This window comes from Trematomus bernacchii, unplaced genomic scaffold (assembly GCF_902827165.1).
Source record: "Trematomus bernacchii unplaced genomic scaffold, fTreBer1.1, whole genome shotgun sequence".
NCBI classification, from domain to species: domain Eukaryota; kingdom Metazoa; phylum Chordata; class Actinopteri; order Perciformes; family Nototheniidae; genus Trematomus; species Trematomus bernacchii.
The window spans coordinates 3,950,889-3,967,787 of NW_022987524.1; the positions used below are offsets into that span (position 1 = coordinate 3,950,889).

A 16,899-nucleotide genomic window follows, 5' to 3' on the forward strand; every position below is an offset into this window, starting at 1 on the left:
CCTCAGCTCCAGGCTTTTCAGGTACAACAAGGCCTTCAGACCTGCAAACACATATCCACCATTATGCTATTATTATATCATTTCATTGTCTCAAAGCTGAAGCATTAAGGTTCACTGCCTGGAGAATGTTTATGTTGGTGGTTAACTCTCCAGACTTGATAAAAAGGTACGATTGGAAAAGCTCTTTGTTAGTGAGGTGGTAGTTACTATAGTAACTTTATTTACACCAGTAGGAGTTTTCAGTCTCTTAAGTCAATGCTGACTTTAGTTCAAAAATAATGTAGCGTACATCCTGTTGAGATAACAAGGCACGAATAAACCAGCCTCTGGATCATTGTTGTAAACTAGCAATAATACATCTCAATGCTCAGTGCATGCCTTCGATTGAAATACAACACATGCAGAAACAGTTACATACCCACACAGTAATCCTCAATGACTGTGAAGTCCTGGTTCTGGACTGCACTGCACACCTGTGGGAGTCAAACACAGGGAGAAAATCAGACAAAACCAGAGGGAGGAACACTTAGATTTGCAGAATTTCTCTCTTTAAAGACTTAATAACTGTTTCCACCATGTGAAAACGGTATGTGGTGAAAAGTAAAAAAATGCATACAGTAGTGAAGAGTAAGGGGATTCAGAATAAAGCCATTTTACAATATGTAATTAAACCATGAACTGCATCATAGGAACAGTAACATGTATTCATTCATTTCTCACCTGTAACACTGAGGCTCCGGCGTGGAGGAACTGTAGTCCGCTCTCTGCAGAGTCGATGCCTCCCGTGGCCAGGATGGGGAAACCAGGGAGGGCTCTGGCGATGGCGGACACCGCCCTGAGAGCGATGGGTCTGATGGCATTACCTGCACACAGTGTTCTGATCAGGGAGGGCTTGGGAGAAGTCAATGTTTAGAAGAGGAACACACATGCCCTAGAAGTAGCATTCTATAACTACACCCGTCTACACATCAACACATCCGCCTCGTTTGGCTCTGATTTCACATCCATCCTCCCTTTCCTCTCCAATTATACATTCCCCTTCCTACCTCATCCTTTCCCTACATCCTCCATCCCTTCCTCCATCCCTTCAACCATCCCTCCCTTCCTACATCCTTTCATCCCTCCTTTCCTTTATTAATGTATTCATTAATAAAGGAATGAATTCATCCCTCCCTCCTTACGTCCCTGCCCATTCATCCCTTCCTTCAATCATACATTTATCCCCCCCTACATCCCTCTGACCATTTATCCCTCCCCCTACACCGCTTCCTCCTTTTATTGCTTCATCCATTAATCCTTTCCTGCATATATCCATTCATCCCCTCATCCTTCTTCCCTTGACATTCAGTATCTCCTGTAAATAAATGGTTATCTGACATATTGTATGTGTTTGTATGTTTGTGTGTATCCTCACCAGACACCCCTCCATACGTGGTGCGTTTGCCCTTTCCAACCGCCGGCCAGGGGGAGGCGTCAGCCTTCAGTCCCATCATACCTGAGACTGTGTTGGTGGCTGTCACTCCATCTGCTCCACCTAGAAAATATCAACAGTACATAAATTGCCGAATGTAAAGGATTTGGAGGGAATAAATATTGAGTGTGGTGTGATGAAGCGTGTTTACCTTCATGAGCAGCCTTGGCGATGTCGACAATGTTGGTGACGTTTGGTGTCAGTTTGGCGAAGAACGGAATGGTAACGGCCGCACGCACCCAGTGACAGATGTTACGCACCATCACCGGGTCCTAATGACAAACACATAGAAACACAGGCATCATCTTCTACGTACTTCCATTTACAAAATAAAAAATGGCCAGTAGACATTGTGCTTCACAGATATGGAGCTCCAAAGTACACACATTTGTGTACTTTGCTGCACTTAAACTCAATCTATAAGCATATATTGCCGGTCAGAATTGCATTTGTGTAACATTGTGTGTGTGTCTCTGTGTGTGTTTGTGTGTGTGTGTGTGTGTGTGTGTGTGTGTGTGTGTGTGTGTGTGTGTGTGTGTGTGTGTGTGTGTGTGTGTACCTGTCCACAGGCCAGTCCCATGCCTCTCTCTCCCATCCCATGAGGACAGGACAGGTTCAGCTCCAAAGCATCTGCTCCAGAATCCTACACACACATTTTTATATTTCAGATCATCACACACAGTTTTGTACGTACATTTACTGATTACAAAATAGTTATACTGTGTACATTCTGTAACTGTGTGTGTGATTTTTGTTCACCTCTGCCATTATGGCTATTTCTGTCCAGTCTTCCTTGTTGTAACTGCACATAATGCTGGAGATCACCACCTGATAAAGAGGAAAGGTTGACACAGTTCAACAGATCTATCAACACGTGTTTGTAGGTAGATGTGCATCTGGTTTAGCAATGACAACATCATAATATTAATAAACTTTAATCATATAGCACATTTCAAAACATAGTTACAAAGTGCCTTCACATAAAACAGAACACTGGTTATAGACTGGGACAGAGAACCAAGACTGTTGGAAATTTGGGGGACGAAAGTATCAACTTGACCTATAATAATTTGTTTCGTTTTATAGGCATTTAGCTGCAGGAAATGTTGTGACATTAGCGGATGTCCTGAAGGCAGATGAGGAGATTAACAGTATAAAGGGAATGGTTTGCAGGGACGCAGCTTAAATAAATCTGGGTATCACCTGCATAAAAATGGAAACTGATGTTGTGCTTACGATGATGTGGTCATGGGGGAGCATGTAAAAAAGAGAACTGGACCCAGCACCAATCCTTGGGGTACCCCACAATGACTACCTGTTGCAGCTGATGTGGCATTGGCAAAAAACATTGTAGAGCCTGCCAGTAATAACCACCCAGGTCTCAAAGCAGTTCAAAAGGGTTTCATTATCTACGGTATCAAATGCGGCTCTTAAATCAAGTAAAACCAGGACTATAATAAGTTAAAGCTTTAAGAAGAGCTGTTTCAGTAATATGGTGTTTTCTAAATGTTTTCAAACAAATATTTAAGCATCATGTTTTTAGTAAAGTAGAATCAAGGCAGAACTTTGTCCATAAAGAAATATCATGACTTGAAGGGAAACTGACGTTATTGGGGAAGTCCTTCTTCAGCTCGGCCACTGACTGGCACCAGTAGGCGGCGGTCTTCTCACTGATGAGCTCAATGTTGAGGAAGGAGCCCTGGCCGGGTCCGAACATATGTCCTGAGGTGGTGCCACGTACAATACGAGGGGACACGTTGGTCACCAGATCCTGCAGACATAGATGTATACAAATGAATCATAGCGTATCTTTTTTTGTGCTGTGATATTACATCTAGTTTCCTATCGAGTCATTGTGCAAGTTTCCATTAATGGCAACATCAGAATCCCATAAACATCAGCTGAAACAAACTCCTTTAACTTTAAATAATTTCAACAGTTCCAATAATACTTTTGAGCTTGAAATCAACTGGCAACAATTCTAATAGTCAATTTATTATTTTGACGATTATTTTCAGCAAACATGGCAATAAATCACTGTAACCAGGTTCTCAAATATGATTACTTGTTGGTTGGATTGTGTATTTTTTCTCGCTTTTAATTGTTTTATCATAGTAAAGTAAAAATATGTAGGTTTTGACTGTTGGTTGGACAACATATGCAATATGGATTGGGCTAAACTGGGTTTCACGTAACTCTAATGCAATATTTTTCAGACCTTTACCAGACTACACGATTAATCAAGAAAATGACTGATCAACTATGAAAAACTATTATTGATTGCAGCCTTTTATTTTGGCTGCTTTTATTTAGATGTAACTATCTGTGCTAGTTTTCAAATAGTGTATTTTAAACATACCTTGAAACTAAATAAACCTGGGTCAAACTGAATAAGCCTCATGTGAAAATGGTCACAGTAAAATGTGTACAGGCTGTGTGAGTGGGTTCCAGAAGGCTCCGGTTCTGGCCACATTCCAATGTTGCAAGGTTGTTATGTACACTGTACCTTGTTCAGTCCAAAGGTCTTGGTCAGAGCGAAGCCCCATCCCTGTTCAAAAGCTCTTCTGATCATAGCGGTGCTGGTGGTTGGGGGGGCAGACGCCAGGCCAAACGGGTTGGGGAAATGTATTCCACAAAGCTCCACGCTGATGTCCACCTGATCTATAGCACTGAAGAACAGTGGCAGCTTGGGAACCGGGTCCACTGAGTGTCCATGCTGAGACTGCAGGAGGGGGGGAGATTTGACATTTGAGCTACATCATTAGTTTACATTTATGGAGGCAGGCCTGAGTAAAAAACATCATCATGTACTCTTGTTAAGGACAATGTCCCATTAGTGTGCTGCATGTGTGCTGCATTCATGATCTTCTGAACATACCGAAAATATGAAACATTTAAGAGTCATGAACTACGTTGACAGTAAAACGTAAATTGTAGTAATGTGTTTTTATTACATGTAAAGCACTTTGGCTCGACCAAAAATCGCTTTTGAATGTGCTTTATAAATAAAACTTGATTTGATTTTGATTAAATCAAACGAGAGGAGAATGCGATATAGATTTGGAAAAAGTGGTGAAAAATGTGCATGGTTGAACTTTTTTTGCAGCAAAGCCCTGCATTTGGAGCCAAGCTGTGTTCACTTACACGATACATGCCAATTTGAAGAAATTGCAAATACAAAAAAGTTATAGGGCTAACTTGAACATACCACAGATATATACAATCAAAGGTGAGGTTCAAATGTCAGGTACACCTCTTCACACAGAGTTACTTAGCTGACTTTTACAATAAAATGAGATAAAGGTCTGAAGACAATGATATGGACTATTTGAGTTTAAATTCAGTTATAACCTCGGTGGGCGAGCTCAAGTTAGGACTTCTTAACCTGTTAAGCCCCGAGCCTGTTTTTCAGGTTTCAGGCTCGAAAATGACATGCCCAAAATAAATGACTACAACTTAACTTCTAAAAGGGTTATATAAATAATTCCTTTTATCAAAGCAAGGTTACACCTGTGAGTTGGATGTAGAAGTGTCAGAATCAATATAGATTTTTCTCAGTCAGAGTAAATTCAGATGGAACATAGCAAAAAAAGTTAAATTCTTACCTCCGCCTAAAAAAAACCCATTACTTATAGTGAAAACCACCCTTGAATGATGGGATGGTAGACTAAAAGCTTTAGGAATCCAAACTATAACATATAATAAGTACCCTGTATCAAGATTGAGGCAAAACAAGTGAAATTTGACCTTTTTAGAGAGGTTTAGCAAAAAAAGGTTCCAGGCGGAATAAGCTTTCGGCACATTTGGGTACATCTGGTTCCATCAGTGCCATTTGGCCTTTTTCAGGTACCAGACTATAAAAATGGTGTATTACATTGAATTATCACCATAGGTATTCATTCAATTTTTTTTTTTTTTATTTGTGAAAAAAAAAAAGGACCCGCCGACGGGGTCTTTGGGGCTTAACGGTTAAGACTGAACTACAAATCCCAACCAAGATGACATATACTGTCTTAGCTTCTTGTCACAAACTGTATTTACTATTTACTTGCACTATTTTGTTGTGTTTATCTGTTTTATTGTGTTGCACTGTTGGAGGAGCCTGTGACCTAAGATTTTCATCGTCATAACTACACTGTAGCTATGTTCGTATTACCAATAAAAGCCTTGAAACCTTGAGTGTTAAAGCCGAGACATTTTACCTGCATGTATCTGTGGATGTGCCATGAAGCCTGTTTGCCATCGTTCGTTGATTCCACCGTGGTGTTGGCCAAACCGGCGATGTCTCCTCCTGCAAACACCCAGGGCTCGCTGGTCTGCATGGTGTCCGTGTTCACCTCCGGAGTCCCCCAGCGTGTCATCTTCACGGGAGCCATGGCCTCCTTCACTACACACAGACAAGATATAGATCAAGTTATGTATGCATTTGAGTTATGCATCGATCGGCAACACATCTGAAGACTCAACACTGAGAAAGACTACATTTCTTATTTTATGTAAAACTGCAAATATAAATAAAATATAGGACCATTTCCATAGTCACACTTAAAGACCAAGAGTTAACATATTAGTTGATTGCATAAATGAAAATCAACATTTTGATTATGTATGATGATTTTGGAATGATGAAGATCTCTGGCAAACACACATTTATGATACTAACACGTTTTGTTCAGATGGTGATCTCCAGACATTCACACCACTTTATGATTTTTTAAGCATAAATATAATTGGCAGAAGTAAAAAGCTAACGTTAGGCTATAAACAAACTATATCTCACATTGCTGTGTTATTTTAGGCACCTAAACTAAATGACGTTAAAAAAAAACTTACTTTGCATCAAGGTATTCCAATCACTTGTATAACTCTTATTGCACTATTTCACTATTTTCTTTTTTATATTTACGTGCACAATTTTTTTCAGTTTTTCAGTTTTATTGTGTTGCACTGTTGGTTTAACCTGTGACCTAAGATTTTCATCGTCATAACTACACTGTAGCTATGTACGTATGAATAATAAAAGCCTTGAACCTTGAACCTTGAGGTAACTGGAAGTGCTAAAATGCTAACAGATTTTCAACTTTTAGGATTAATTCCTGCGCACATTATATTAATCAAATTACAATTTGAATACAAAACACACACAAGAGAGAGCAACATTTATAAACATCTTATGATTCATTTTCAACACTTATTTTATTTAGCAAAAATGCTAAACTGCTGATCAGTCTGTGTGTTGCAGCTGATTGGTCGGTTACCTTGCGGCTCGTTGAGCATGGAACCAAAGGCACTGATGATGTAATCAGCCTTCAGCCTGACAATTTGCTCCTCGTCTTCCAGCCAATCACCTTCCTCAGTCTGCTCCGTGCGACATAACTGTAGCCCGGCAACACGACCGTTCTTCATGATGACCTCCCGAGGAGACAGGAAGGGCAGGAACTCACACTTCTCCTCCTTCGCCAACTCCATCTGACAGAGAACATGTGCTCAGTATTCTCATCAGTCTGTTTGCAGCTCATAGAGTCCTGTTGTGGACCCAGAAATGTTGAGTACCCCAAAGTATATGATAGAAATGTACATAGGGGTCCCAAGCACATAGAAACTGCCGGATGCAAAGTTGCATATGTTGGGCAATTTGCACATTTAGCACAAGTTGCGTTAATTAGCATTATAGCTTATGCAGACAATAATAAAAAAAATGGCTTGGCAGATTTTGACAGTTTTGGAATGGTTTTGGGGGTTATTGAGGATGCTGAATGCATTTCTGGCATTCTCGGGATCCATAATGGCAGTTTTTACCAGAATGTGGCCATATTTGTACTCTCTGTGGGCTGATTTGATTCATTTTTGGTCGGTTTTGCAGTTTTAGGGGACTGACTCAGAAATTGATTTAGCATCCTCTATAACCCCCAAAACCAAATCAGCCAAGTCATAAGTTGCGCTAATTAACATACCTTATGCTATCTGTGCAAATTGCCCAACATATGCAAGTTATCATCCGACAGTTTTTATGTGCCAGGAACCCTTACTATACATTTCTAACATAAAACTATGGAGTACTCAACATTTCCCGGTTCACAGTGCTGGCAACTAGACTAATATGTTTCCATTTGATTAGCTATCCATCCATCCCCCCTACCTCCTCAGGGACGGCCCTGATGTTAGTGAATCCCTTCCTGAAGCACACAAACACTCTCCTGGCTCCACAGCGGAGGGCCGAGGTGGCACAGTCAAATGCAGTGTCCCCGGCCCCGAGGACGATCACCACTCCTCTCAACTCTGGCAGAGAGGAGCGACACTGACACATGCCTGCAGGGAACCAGACAGAGAGACAGGGGAATGGGAGTTATCACAGATTTAACTCTTTAACTTAACTCTGTTTTCTGGATGAAGTGTGGATGTTTCTTTTAGAATGGATAATATGGATATTTTGAAGCCAATACTGGCGATACCTTCTCCCTATGGATGATAGCTATTATGATTTGTAATTAAAAATATGTTTCTAACCTGTAGTTTAAGAGGGTTGAACAGACTTAAATGTGGTCATCAAATAAGAATAATGTAATATTCCATGACATGACCTAACCTAAATGTCCCTGCTGTTGGACTAATAAAGCATCTCTGAATCTGATTCTGATCCAAAGAAAATATTTTTGGAATCTTCGAATGTTAAAGGTCCCATGTCATGGCCATTTCTACTGATCATAATTCCATTGTTCAAATCAAATCAAATCAAATCAAATCAAGGTTTATTTATAAAGCACATTTAAAAGCGATTTTTTGGTCGGGCCAAAGTGCTGTACATGTAATAACTACAATCACATAAAAACACATTTCTATAATCACAATAAAAGACAATAAATTACAACAGATATTTAAAAAGAAAACACAGGGAAAAGTCAGGAGTCGTGCTCCGCTCTGACTAAAAGGCCAGGGAGAAGAAGTGTGTCTTAAGAGTAGATTTAAAAACCCCTAGGGTCTGGGCCGACCTCACATGGAGGGGCAGAGTGTTCCAGAGCCTCGGGCCAGCTGCTGCGAAGGCTCGGTGCCCTCGGGTTTTGAGCCTGGTCTTGGGCACTACCAGCAGCAGCTGGTCAGCAGACCTTAAAGCTCTTGTTGGGGTGTAGCGCTGGAGGAGTTCAGCTATATAGGCCGGAGCCAGCCCATTTAGTGCTTTAAAAACAAATAAAAGGAGTTTAAAATCAATTCGGAACCGAATTGGAAGCCAGAATTGGGGTGATGTGGTCACGCTTTTTGTGGCCAGTGAGTAGACGTGCAGCTGCGTTCTGGACTAGCTGCAGGCGTTTAATTGACGCCTGGTCCATACCCACGTACAGAGCGTTGCAGTAATCCAACCTTGAGGTAACAAAGGCATTAATAACCCTTTCCAGGTCCTCAAACGATAAAAACGACTTAGTCTTGGCCAATAGTCGTATTTAAAAAAAGCAGGTTTTGACTACGCTGCTGACCTGCTTATCAAATTTAAAAGCGCTAGTGAAGGTCACTCCAAGGTTCATGACAGAGGAGAGGATGTTTTTATTGAGGGAGCCCAGAATATCAACCTGGGAGGCTGGAGGTTGGGGTCCAAAAAAGATAACCTCAGTCTTGCTCTCATTGAGGTTGAGGAAATGTTGGCTCAGCCAGGATTTGATCTCTGCTAAGCAGTCCATCAATAGCTGTAATGAGTTAACATTTGAATTGAGTGGCAGATAGATCTGTACATCGTCGGCGTAGCAGTGGAAGGGGATGTTGTGTTTAGTGAGAATTGAACCTAGGGGCAGTATGTACAGTAGAAAAAGAATGGGGCCCAAAATCGAGCCTTGGGGAACCCCACAGGTAAGAGGGGCTTTGGCAGAGGAGAAGGCACCTAGCTGCACTGAGAAGCTACGGTCTGTCAGGTAGGACCTGAACCATGCAAGGGCAGAGCCTGTGATGCCAGCGGACTGTTCAAGCCGTGACAGCAGGATGCTATGGTCCACAGTGTCAAAGGCAGCTGTCAGGTCTAACAGCACCAAGACAGCGGAGCTACCTGAGTCGGCGGCTAGGAGCAGATCATTAAAAACTCTTAAAAGGGTTGTTTCAGTGCTGTGCATGGGTTTGAAGCCAGACTGAAACTTTTCATGGATTCCATGCGTGGTTAAAAAAGACTGCAGCTGGGCGTAGACTACTCGCTCCAGGGCTTTGGATAAAAAAGGTAGCTGGGAGAAGGGCCTAAAATTTGCGAGAATGGAAGGGTCGAGATTTTTCTTTTTAAGGAGTGGCTTAACCACGGCATGTTTGAAGGCAGCTGGGACACATCCTGAGCTAAGAGAGGTATTTATAAGTAATAAAATACTTGCTCCAACTGATCCTAAAACATCTCTGAGAAGGCGAGAGGGAATGCTGTCTGAGGTGCAGTTTGTCGGCCGCAGGTGCTTGACTACATCCAAGAGAGAAGAGAGGGATACAGGCTCAAAGTGGTCGAGGACAGCAGGGCACAGAAAAGGAGCAGGATCTGGGGTAGCACTAGTGTGGGCTAGCCTAAGAGCAGATACTTTTTCAATAAAAAATGTAAGAAACTTTTCACAGAGAGCAGTCAATCGTATTGTATTGTATTGTTGAGGTATACTAGAATAGATTTATATTGTGCAATTTTCCAAACTCACATTGGTTTCTCATACAGCATCTCTGTAAACTACGTGTATTCACTCTCTGTATTAAACGGCTTGTTGGAGCTCCTGCCCCCCCCTCCCTATGAGCCCAGTGGCCGTCTGCGAGACAGCGAAACCCAGCCCGAAACCAGCCCGAACACACACACACACCCACAGCCTGGCTGGGAGTTTGTGTGTGTGCTAACACACCGACTCACAGCCTCGCCGCGTACCGCCGTCTCAGGGAGGAGAAATCGGAGGAGCTGCAGCTGAGAAAATATTAACCTAACGGCTCCGCGGACGTAACGTGACGGCTCCACGGATTGGTCCATTTGGGTATGGGCACGTCACTGTACCCAGGAAGAAAACAATGGAAAAAGAGAAATCTCCAACGAGGCGTTCTGGGGCAGCATAGACAGGTATTTTCTGTGTTAGAGTTTTACTCGCTACAGGGTGTACTTTGAGGGTTTGTGACTCTGCAGACCGTTTACATGCAGAAAAAGCTACATAACACACAAGGGGACGGGTAATAACCGGAAAAGCATGACATGGGACTTTTAATTTACCTGAAAAACTTGTTAGCAGAAATGTTGTCTCCCCTGGGTTTATATGGCATTTTGAAGTGAAATAAATGTGTCTTGCTATACCGCTGATAATTATTAAGCCATACTTCATTATCTTGATAATACATAATAATATAATATACATATTGGTTGATATATTTCAACCCAGTCTCACGGCATTTCGTGTTATAGTCACGACATTTAATCTATTGATTCGTGTTCCCCAACACGATTTTCCCCTTTCTTTCGTGTCACACAGAACGATTTTAAAAGCAATGTATTTCTATTGGTAGTATGTTTCGTGCCTGCACCACGTCTTTTTGTCCGGTCGGGTCTTGGAAGACCGGAAGCTGTGGGGTTCATTAAAAACACGTTCTTACTCAATATCAAGCCACGATTATTGTTTTTATTTTAAATCGTATAATGTCGGACTTTTTTTGCCGTCCGCAAGGAAAATAAATGGGGCTCAGAGCCTCAGAATCTTTTTTTCCTTCTAATTTGTTATTCTTTTCTAAATAACACACTGTTATTTACTCAATAACACACAATTATCCTTGTTTTTATTTATTTGTTTAATTCTATAATCTCTGGCTTTTTTGCCGTCCGTCAGGAAGTGAATTTCAAAATAAAGTAACAGGAAACAGACGTAGGCCTATAAGGGACATTTCGAGCATCATTGCGATACACACCCACTGAACTGATTACCCAAGATCCTCAGCTATGGTTTAAGCTCTGTGATTGGATGTTTTAGCCGCAATGCACGTTGGGATATGGTGTTTATGCGATATGAAATCCGAAAAACATATCGGAGTTTAGGATGGCCGAAGACATTACACTACCCATAATCCTCAGCTATCGTTTGGGAGTACAGTCCCTTTGCTTGAAAAACCCCATGAATAATCTTCAAGCTCTGGGATTGGATGTTGGAGTGGCAGTGTGCCAAGGTTACGCCGAGCGTCAAACAGCTCTTTGAAATGGAACGAAACCACGGCAGACTATCCAAAACTGGACTCAAACGTCCTCCCCCCCCAGAACTACACATGCTGGTTATTGTGTTTCGCAAAATGTTCTATGGGACGTCTCTACTGGGAACGTTTTTGTTTTCCCCACAATTAGAAGTTGCCAGTATTAAACACATTGGTTTTATCAAATTTAAAACATATAATTAATAAATGGGTGAAAATTGCTTGTGTCTATAATGGGCAGCATTAGTATATACCCACATGCCAGCTCATTGTTACTTTGTAATTCTACTCCACTACAATTCAGAGGTTAACCTGGTATTTCTACTCCACTACATTTATTTTAGTTACTTTGCAGATTCTGATTAATGATGTGAAATATAAACGACCCTTAAATCAGACTTTAGTTACACCTGAGTAAAATTCAGGGAAGGTGATTGTCAAGTGCCAACAATCAGGAGAGATATTTGGTAGTGGGTGCTTGAGAAGACTAAACATTTATCTGCAGATCCCTATAAAGCATATTCATTACTCGTTATTCTCTACTAATAGTTAATTAAAAACTGTATATAATGGCTATTTTGCACATCCCTTTCAAGATTTCAAGATTTTCTAAGGTTTATTGACATATCATATACACAACTACGTTGAAGTTATGCAATGAATGAAAAACTTGGGTCACAGGTTCCTCAACAGTGCATTACAAGACATCTATCAATATGTGTGTACCTCCACCATTAAACTGTCATATTCTGCACATTTCTTATTCTATCTACATACATAAGAGTATAATTAATGTGTATAATATCAGTTAAAATAAGTGCTTCAACATAGTTAACATTGCAGGAAAGCAATATATTAGACGTGAAGTACTTTGACAGGCTTAATATTTATCTGTAGATACCCCCAAAGCTTTTTTCTTATTTAAAAGAAGACCTTAACCTAAAGTATTCTTTAATGTGTTAATAAAGGTTAATTCGTTTTTCTGTTTTGCACATCCTCCTATTAATATCTTTGTACATCCAGCACTAAACTGTTTTATTGTAGAGATCACTTTCAGTATCTTCTTGATTTTTTATATTCTATATTTCTATCATTGACCTTCTACTTTCCCCCTATTTTGTATGTACTCTTAATATTTTTTTCATCAAATATAACATATTAAAAAAAGAATTCAATAACGTGCTTTAACCACTAGGCGGTGCACACAAGGTACACACAGCATACAATGCCATAATAACTTTTTATTATTAGTGTAGGACACTTATGTATGTATCAGGGTTTCCGTTAGCCGGTCATTACCGTTTTTTAGCTGGTAACATTTATTAAAAACCGGTAAATTCAATACCTGCCGGTCAAAATGTCTGGTAATAATTAGGGATGCTCCGATCGATCGGCCGCCGGTCATTATCGGCCGATATTCACTCTTAATAGTTTGATCGGTGCTCTCTATAAAGGCCGATCAGGAGAGCTGGATCTGATCGATATGGACATAAACGCGAGGGAAGTATAACCGGACGCGAGAGAGAGATCAGATCAGCTGCTGCATAATCACCTGAAGCCCCGCCCACTGTTTAGCGTGCTGCATGAGAAACTGACGGGCTGTCAGGAGAGAGAGAGAGGAAAAGAGAGGATCCGTTTCTCCCGTGTTATTATTTAAAGTTAATGTAAACTTTTGAATAATGTACTTCATCTACTACAAGTAGTTTGTTTGAATGTAATAATTATGTTGTTTGTTGTTTGTGGAATCATTTATTGAAGAATGAATCTGAATTTTTCGATCTGTTACGATTATAAACTGAAGCAATATAAAAATGAGCCCCATTAACTGAGTTTTAAACATCAGCATATCCGGTCATAGTCCGGTAATTACCTGCTAACGGAAACTCTGCTACACAATTCTTATTATTGAAACATGACCGGTAAGTTTCAAATTTGTCCGGTAAAATAAATTCTGTCCGGACATTTGACCGGCGAGAAAAAATCCTAGCGGAAACCCTGGTATGTATAACATCTGAAGATGTGTAGTTTTATTCATGTTTTCACATAATTTTACTTCTACACATTAATATCTGATTTGTAAAACATCACAGACAGAAAGGTATATCCGTCATTTAATGGTAAGATATTGAAATTCTGAATCCATAGATGTGTCTCCCATCACCACACTCGGATTAAAGTATTATTTTCATTTTTTTTAAATGTTTTTCGGATTTCATATCGCATTAACACCATATCCCAACGTGCATTGCGGCTAAACAATCCAATCACCGAGCTTAAACCATATCTGAGGATCTTGGGTAATCAGTTCAGTGGGTGTGTATCTGTTTCCGTTTTTTTATTTTGAAATTCAGTTCCTGACGGACGGCAAAAAAGCCAGAGATTATAGAATTAAACAAATAAATAAAAACAAGGATAATTGTGTGTTTTTGTTGAGTAAATAAAAGTGTGTTATTTAGAAAAGAATAACAAATTAGAAGGAAAAAAATATTTAAAAAATACAGATTTCAGTATTCTGAGGCTCTGAGCCCCATTTCTTTTCCTCGCGGATGTCTGACATTATACGATTTAAAATTAAAAACAGTATTCGTGGCTTGATATTGAGTAAGAACATGTGTTTATGAACCACACAGCTTCCGGTCTTCCAAGACCCGACCGGACAAAAAGACGTGGTGCAGGCACGAAACATACTACCAATAGAAATACATTGCTTTTAAAATCATTCTGTGTGACACGAAAAAAAGGGTAAAATCGTGTTGGTGAACACGAATCAATAGATTAAATGTCGTGACTATAACACGAAATGCCGTGAGACTGGGTTGGTATATTTTGTGCATACCTATGCGAGAATTTGTGTGTGTGTGTGTGTGTGTGTGTGTGTGGTGTGTGTGTGTGGTGTGTGTGGTGTGTGTGTGTGTGTGTGTGTGTGTGTGTGTGTGTGTGTGTGTGTGTGTGTGTTGTGTGTGTGTGTGTGTGTGTGTGTGTGTGTGTGTGTGTGTGTGTGTGTGTGACTGTACCTTTCTTGCTGGCTGTGGCCACCATGGGCAGAAAGTCTTTGGAAGTGAAGAAGCCCTGATCCATCGTCAGATTCTGGAAGATTTTAGCTTTGTTGGCCTGAGGGAGACCTGAAGACACACACAGGTTCAACAGGAGGAAAAATATGTTTATTATAAATTAACTCGATGAAGCCATGTTTGCATAACAGTTTAAAGCAATCACACATAGACATACCAGTGTTTCCCACATAATTTGATTCTATTTGTGGGGGCACCGCACCGTAACCCCCCCCCCACCCGGCAAGAAGAGCCAAAGGCCCCTTAACCTATTCGGGTGGTCCACGCATCCACCCCCCCTCAAATAAGATAATACATGCGAGTTCATGGCTACTGTAGATAACGTTCTTGTTGCTCTGTGTTGCGTTGTTAATGAGTGAAACACACCGGAGTTGAGGATCTGTGGGGTTTATTCTCCCAAAAATATAATTTACAATTTAGGCATTTGGCAGACGCCTTATTCCAAAGCGACTTACAATGACCAATTACAGGGACATTCTCCCTGTAGTAACCAAGGGCTAAGTGCCTTACTCAAGGGCACACTAGTAGTGGTGTTCCAGGCAGGATTTGAACTCGCAACCTTCCGATCATCAGCCCACCTCACTTTCCATTAGACCACAAAAAAAAAGAAAAAGGAATAATAATAAAAAAGATTTATGAGATCCATTTGTGGCGGACGATATTTAATTGTGGCGCCACAAATAAATCAATGTATGAGAAACACTGCATACTGTATTTATCCCACTGTTACAGAAGGATTGTAGTATACAAAATGATAATACACTACCACAGGCCAAAGGTATTTTCTGAAGAGGCACTCACCAATCCCGATGAAGACTGCCTTGAATCCTTCCTCTTTCAGGGAAGTCAAAGTCATTCCATCAACACCCAGACCCTTCTCACAAATCACCTGTTGGATAAAAACACACATTTATCAAGACTGTGTAAGGATTCAAATCATCAGAAAGGTCTTATCATTTAAATTAACGTCATTATTTGATCTCTGTCCATTTTCTGTCCAATATGTGGAATGCTCTCTGTCATACATTTGAATTGTTTGGCCTCATATTTCAGTACACATTTAGATGATCATAAACAAAATAAAGAAAGATGACAGAATACACAACACTTAATAGCGAAACAATTATTATAGTGAGGACAATTGGTGCATTTAAAACACATGTGTGAGTAGGAAAGGAGTTTCTGTGAGTCATACCTTTACTCCTAAGTCCTTCATCAGGTCTATTTCAAACTGCACAACCTCATAGGGAAGCCGGAACTCAGGGATCTCTGCTGTGCTGCAGGGAATCAAACACATGTGTTGAATGTGACATCCCTTTATTCCCCTTTACTTTGTCTTTTTCATATCTCTCTTCATTTTCAACACTACAAGTACGTTTAAGAGGTTTTTCAAAGTCATTCTAATGAACAACATGAATCTTTCTTCCTCTCTGATTTGGGTTTGGGTTATTTCAAACAGGTATGAATTCAGTTTTTGTCAAAGAGACTTTAATTCAACCCTTCTTCATAAACGCCATCAATTTCCAAATTATAGAGGGACAAAATAATCAGATTTCGCTAAATGAATGCGACTAGTTTGTTTGTATATATGTTTATTTTGTAATGTTTCCTAGCATCTGCTGCATCTTAGGCCTTGCTTTCTATAATACAGTATGTGCTAAGTAGTTTGGTAACTCTATTTTAAAGTTCCTAAAATGAATTTTGACAAAATCATTTTTTATCAAATAACTTAATTGATACAATAGAATGACATACATAATTAGATATAATATCTTACTTTGATATGCTGTACTGTACAGATGTATGAGGATGATGTGTTACCTCAGCCCTCCAATCCACTTCTGTTTCTCAAATATGGTAATATTATCATATCCAAGGCGGGCCAGGAAGGAGCCGCAGCTGATTGACGCAGGGCCACAACCAATCAGAGCTATGGGGGCATGGTAAATCTCTGGCATCTCATTGGCTGGTGGCAGTTCAGGATTCCTGATCTGAGGGATGCCCATCTTGCTAAACACCTTAGAAGAAACACACAAACGTATATTTGAAACAACCCACTTTTAACAGACTGCATTCAGACAATAACACTGATACATTTTCTACACAACATGGCTTTAAGTCACCCTACGTAACCATGAAGAACAGTTACCACTGTGGACACAATAATGAGATGATGATTCATTTTATAAGTATCACTTG

At 40.3% G+C, this 16,899-nt stretch overlaps 1 protein-coding gene across 1 annotated transcript in view; it reads right to left on the bottom strand.

The window, feature by feature from the left end:
• The window catches only part of dpydb (dihydropyrimidine dehydrogenase b), a 32,905-nt gene that overhangs the window by 3,915 nt on the left and 12,091 nt on the right, over window positions 1–16,899 (bottom strand). Inside the window, exons 6-21 of the mRNA XM_034119608.1 lie at window positions 16,522–16,718; window positions 15,896–15,977; window positions 15,502–15,589; window positions 14,644–14,751; window positions 7,611–7,780; window positions 6,730–6,940; window positions 5,674–5,858; window positions 3,978–4,193; window positions 3,078–3,242; window positions 2,231–2,299; window positions 2,031–2,114; window positions 1,623–1,743; window positions 1,415–1,534; window positions 721–863; window positions 419–473; window positions 1–41 (exon numbers count right to left, since the gene is read on the bottom strand). The exon at window positions 1–41 is cut by the window's left edge and continues 81 nt beyond it. Of these exons, the coding sequence (XP_033975499.1) occupies window positions 1–41; window positions 419–473; window positions 721–863; window positions 1,415–1,534; window positions 1,623–1,743; window positions 2,031–2,114; window positions 2,231–2,299; window positions 3,078–3,242; window positions 3,978–4,193; window positions 5,674–5,858; window positions 6,730–6,940; window positions 7,611–7,780; window positions 14,644–14,751; window positions 15,502–15,589; window positions 15,896–15,977; window positions 16,522–16,718 (2,055 nt within the window). The remainder of the gene's footprint in view (window positions 42–418; window positions 474–720; window positions 864–1,414; window positions 1,535–1,622; window positions 1,744–2,030; window positions 2,115–2,230; window positions 2,300–3,077; window positions 3,243–3,977; window positions 4,194–5,673; window positions 5,859–6,729; window positions 6,941–7,610; window positions 7,781–14,643; window positions 14,752–15,501; window positions 15,590–15,895; window positions 15,978–16,521; window positions 16,719–16,899) is intronic.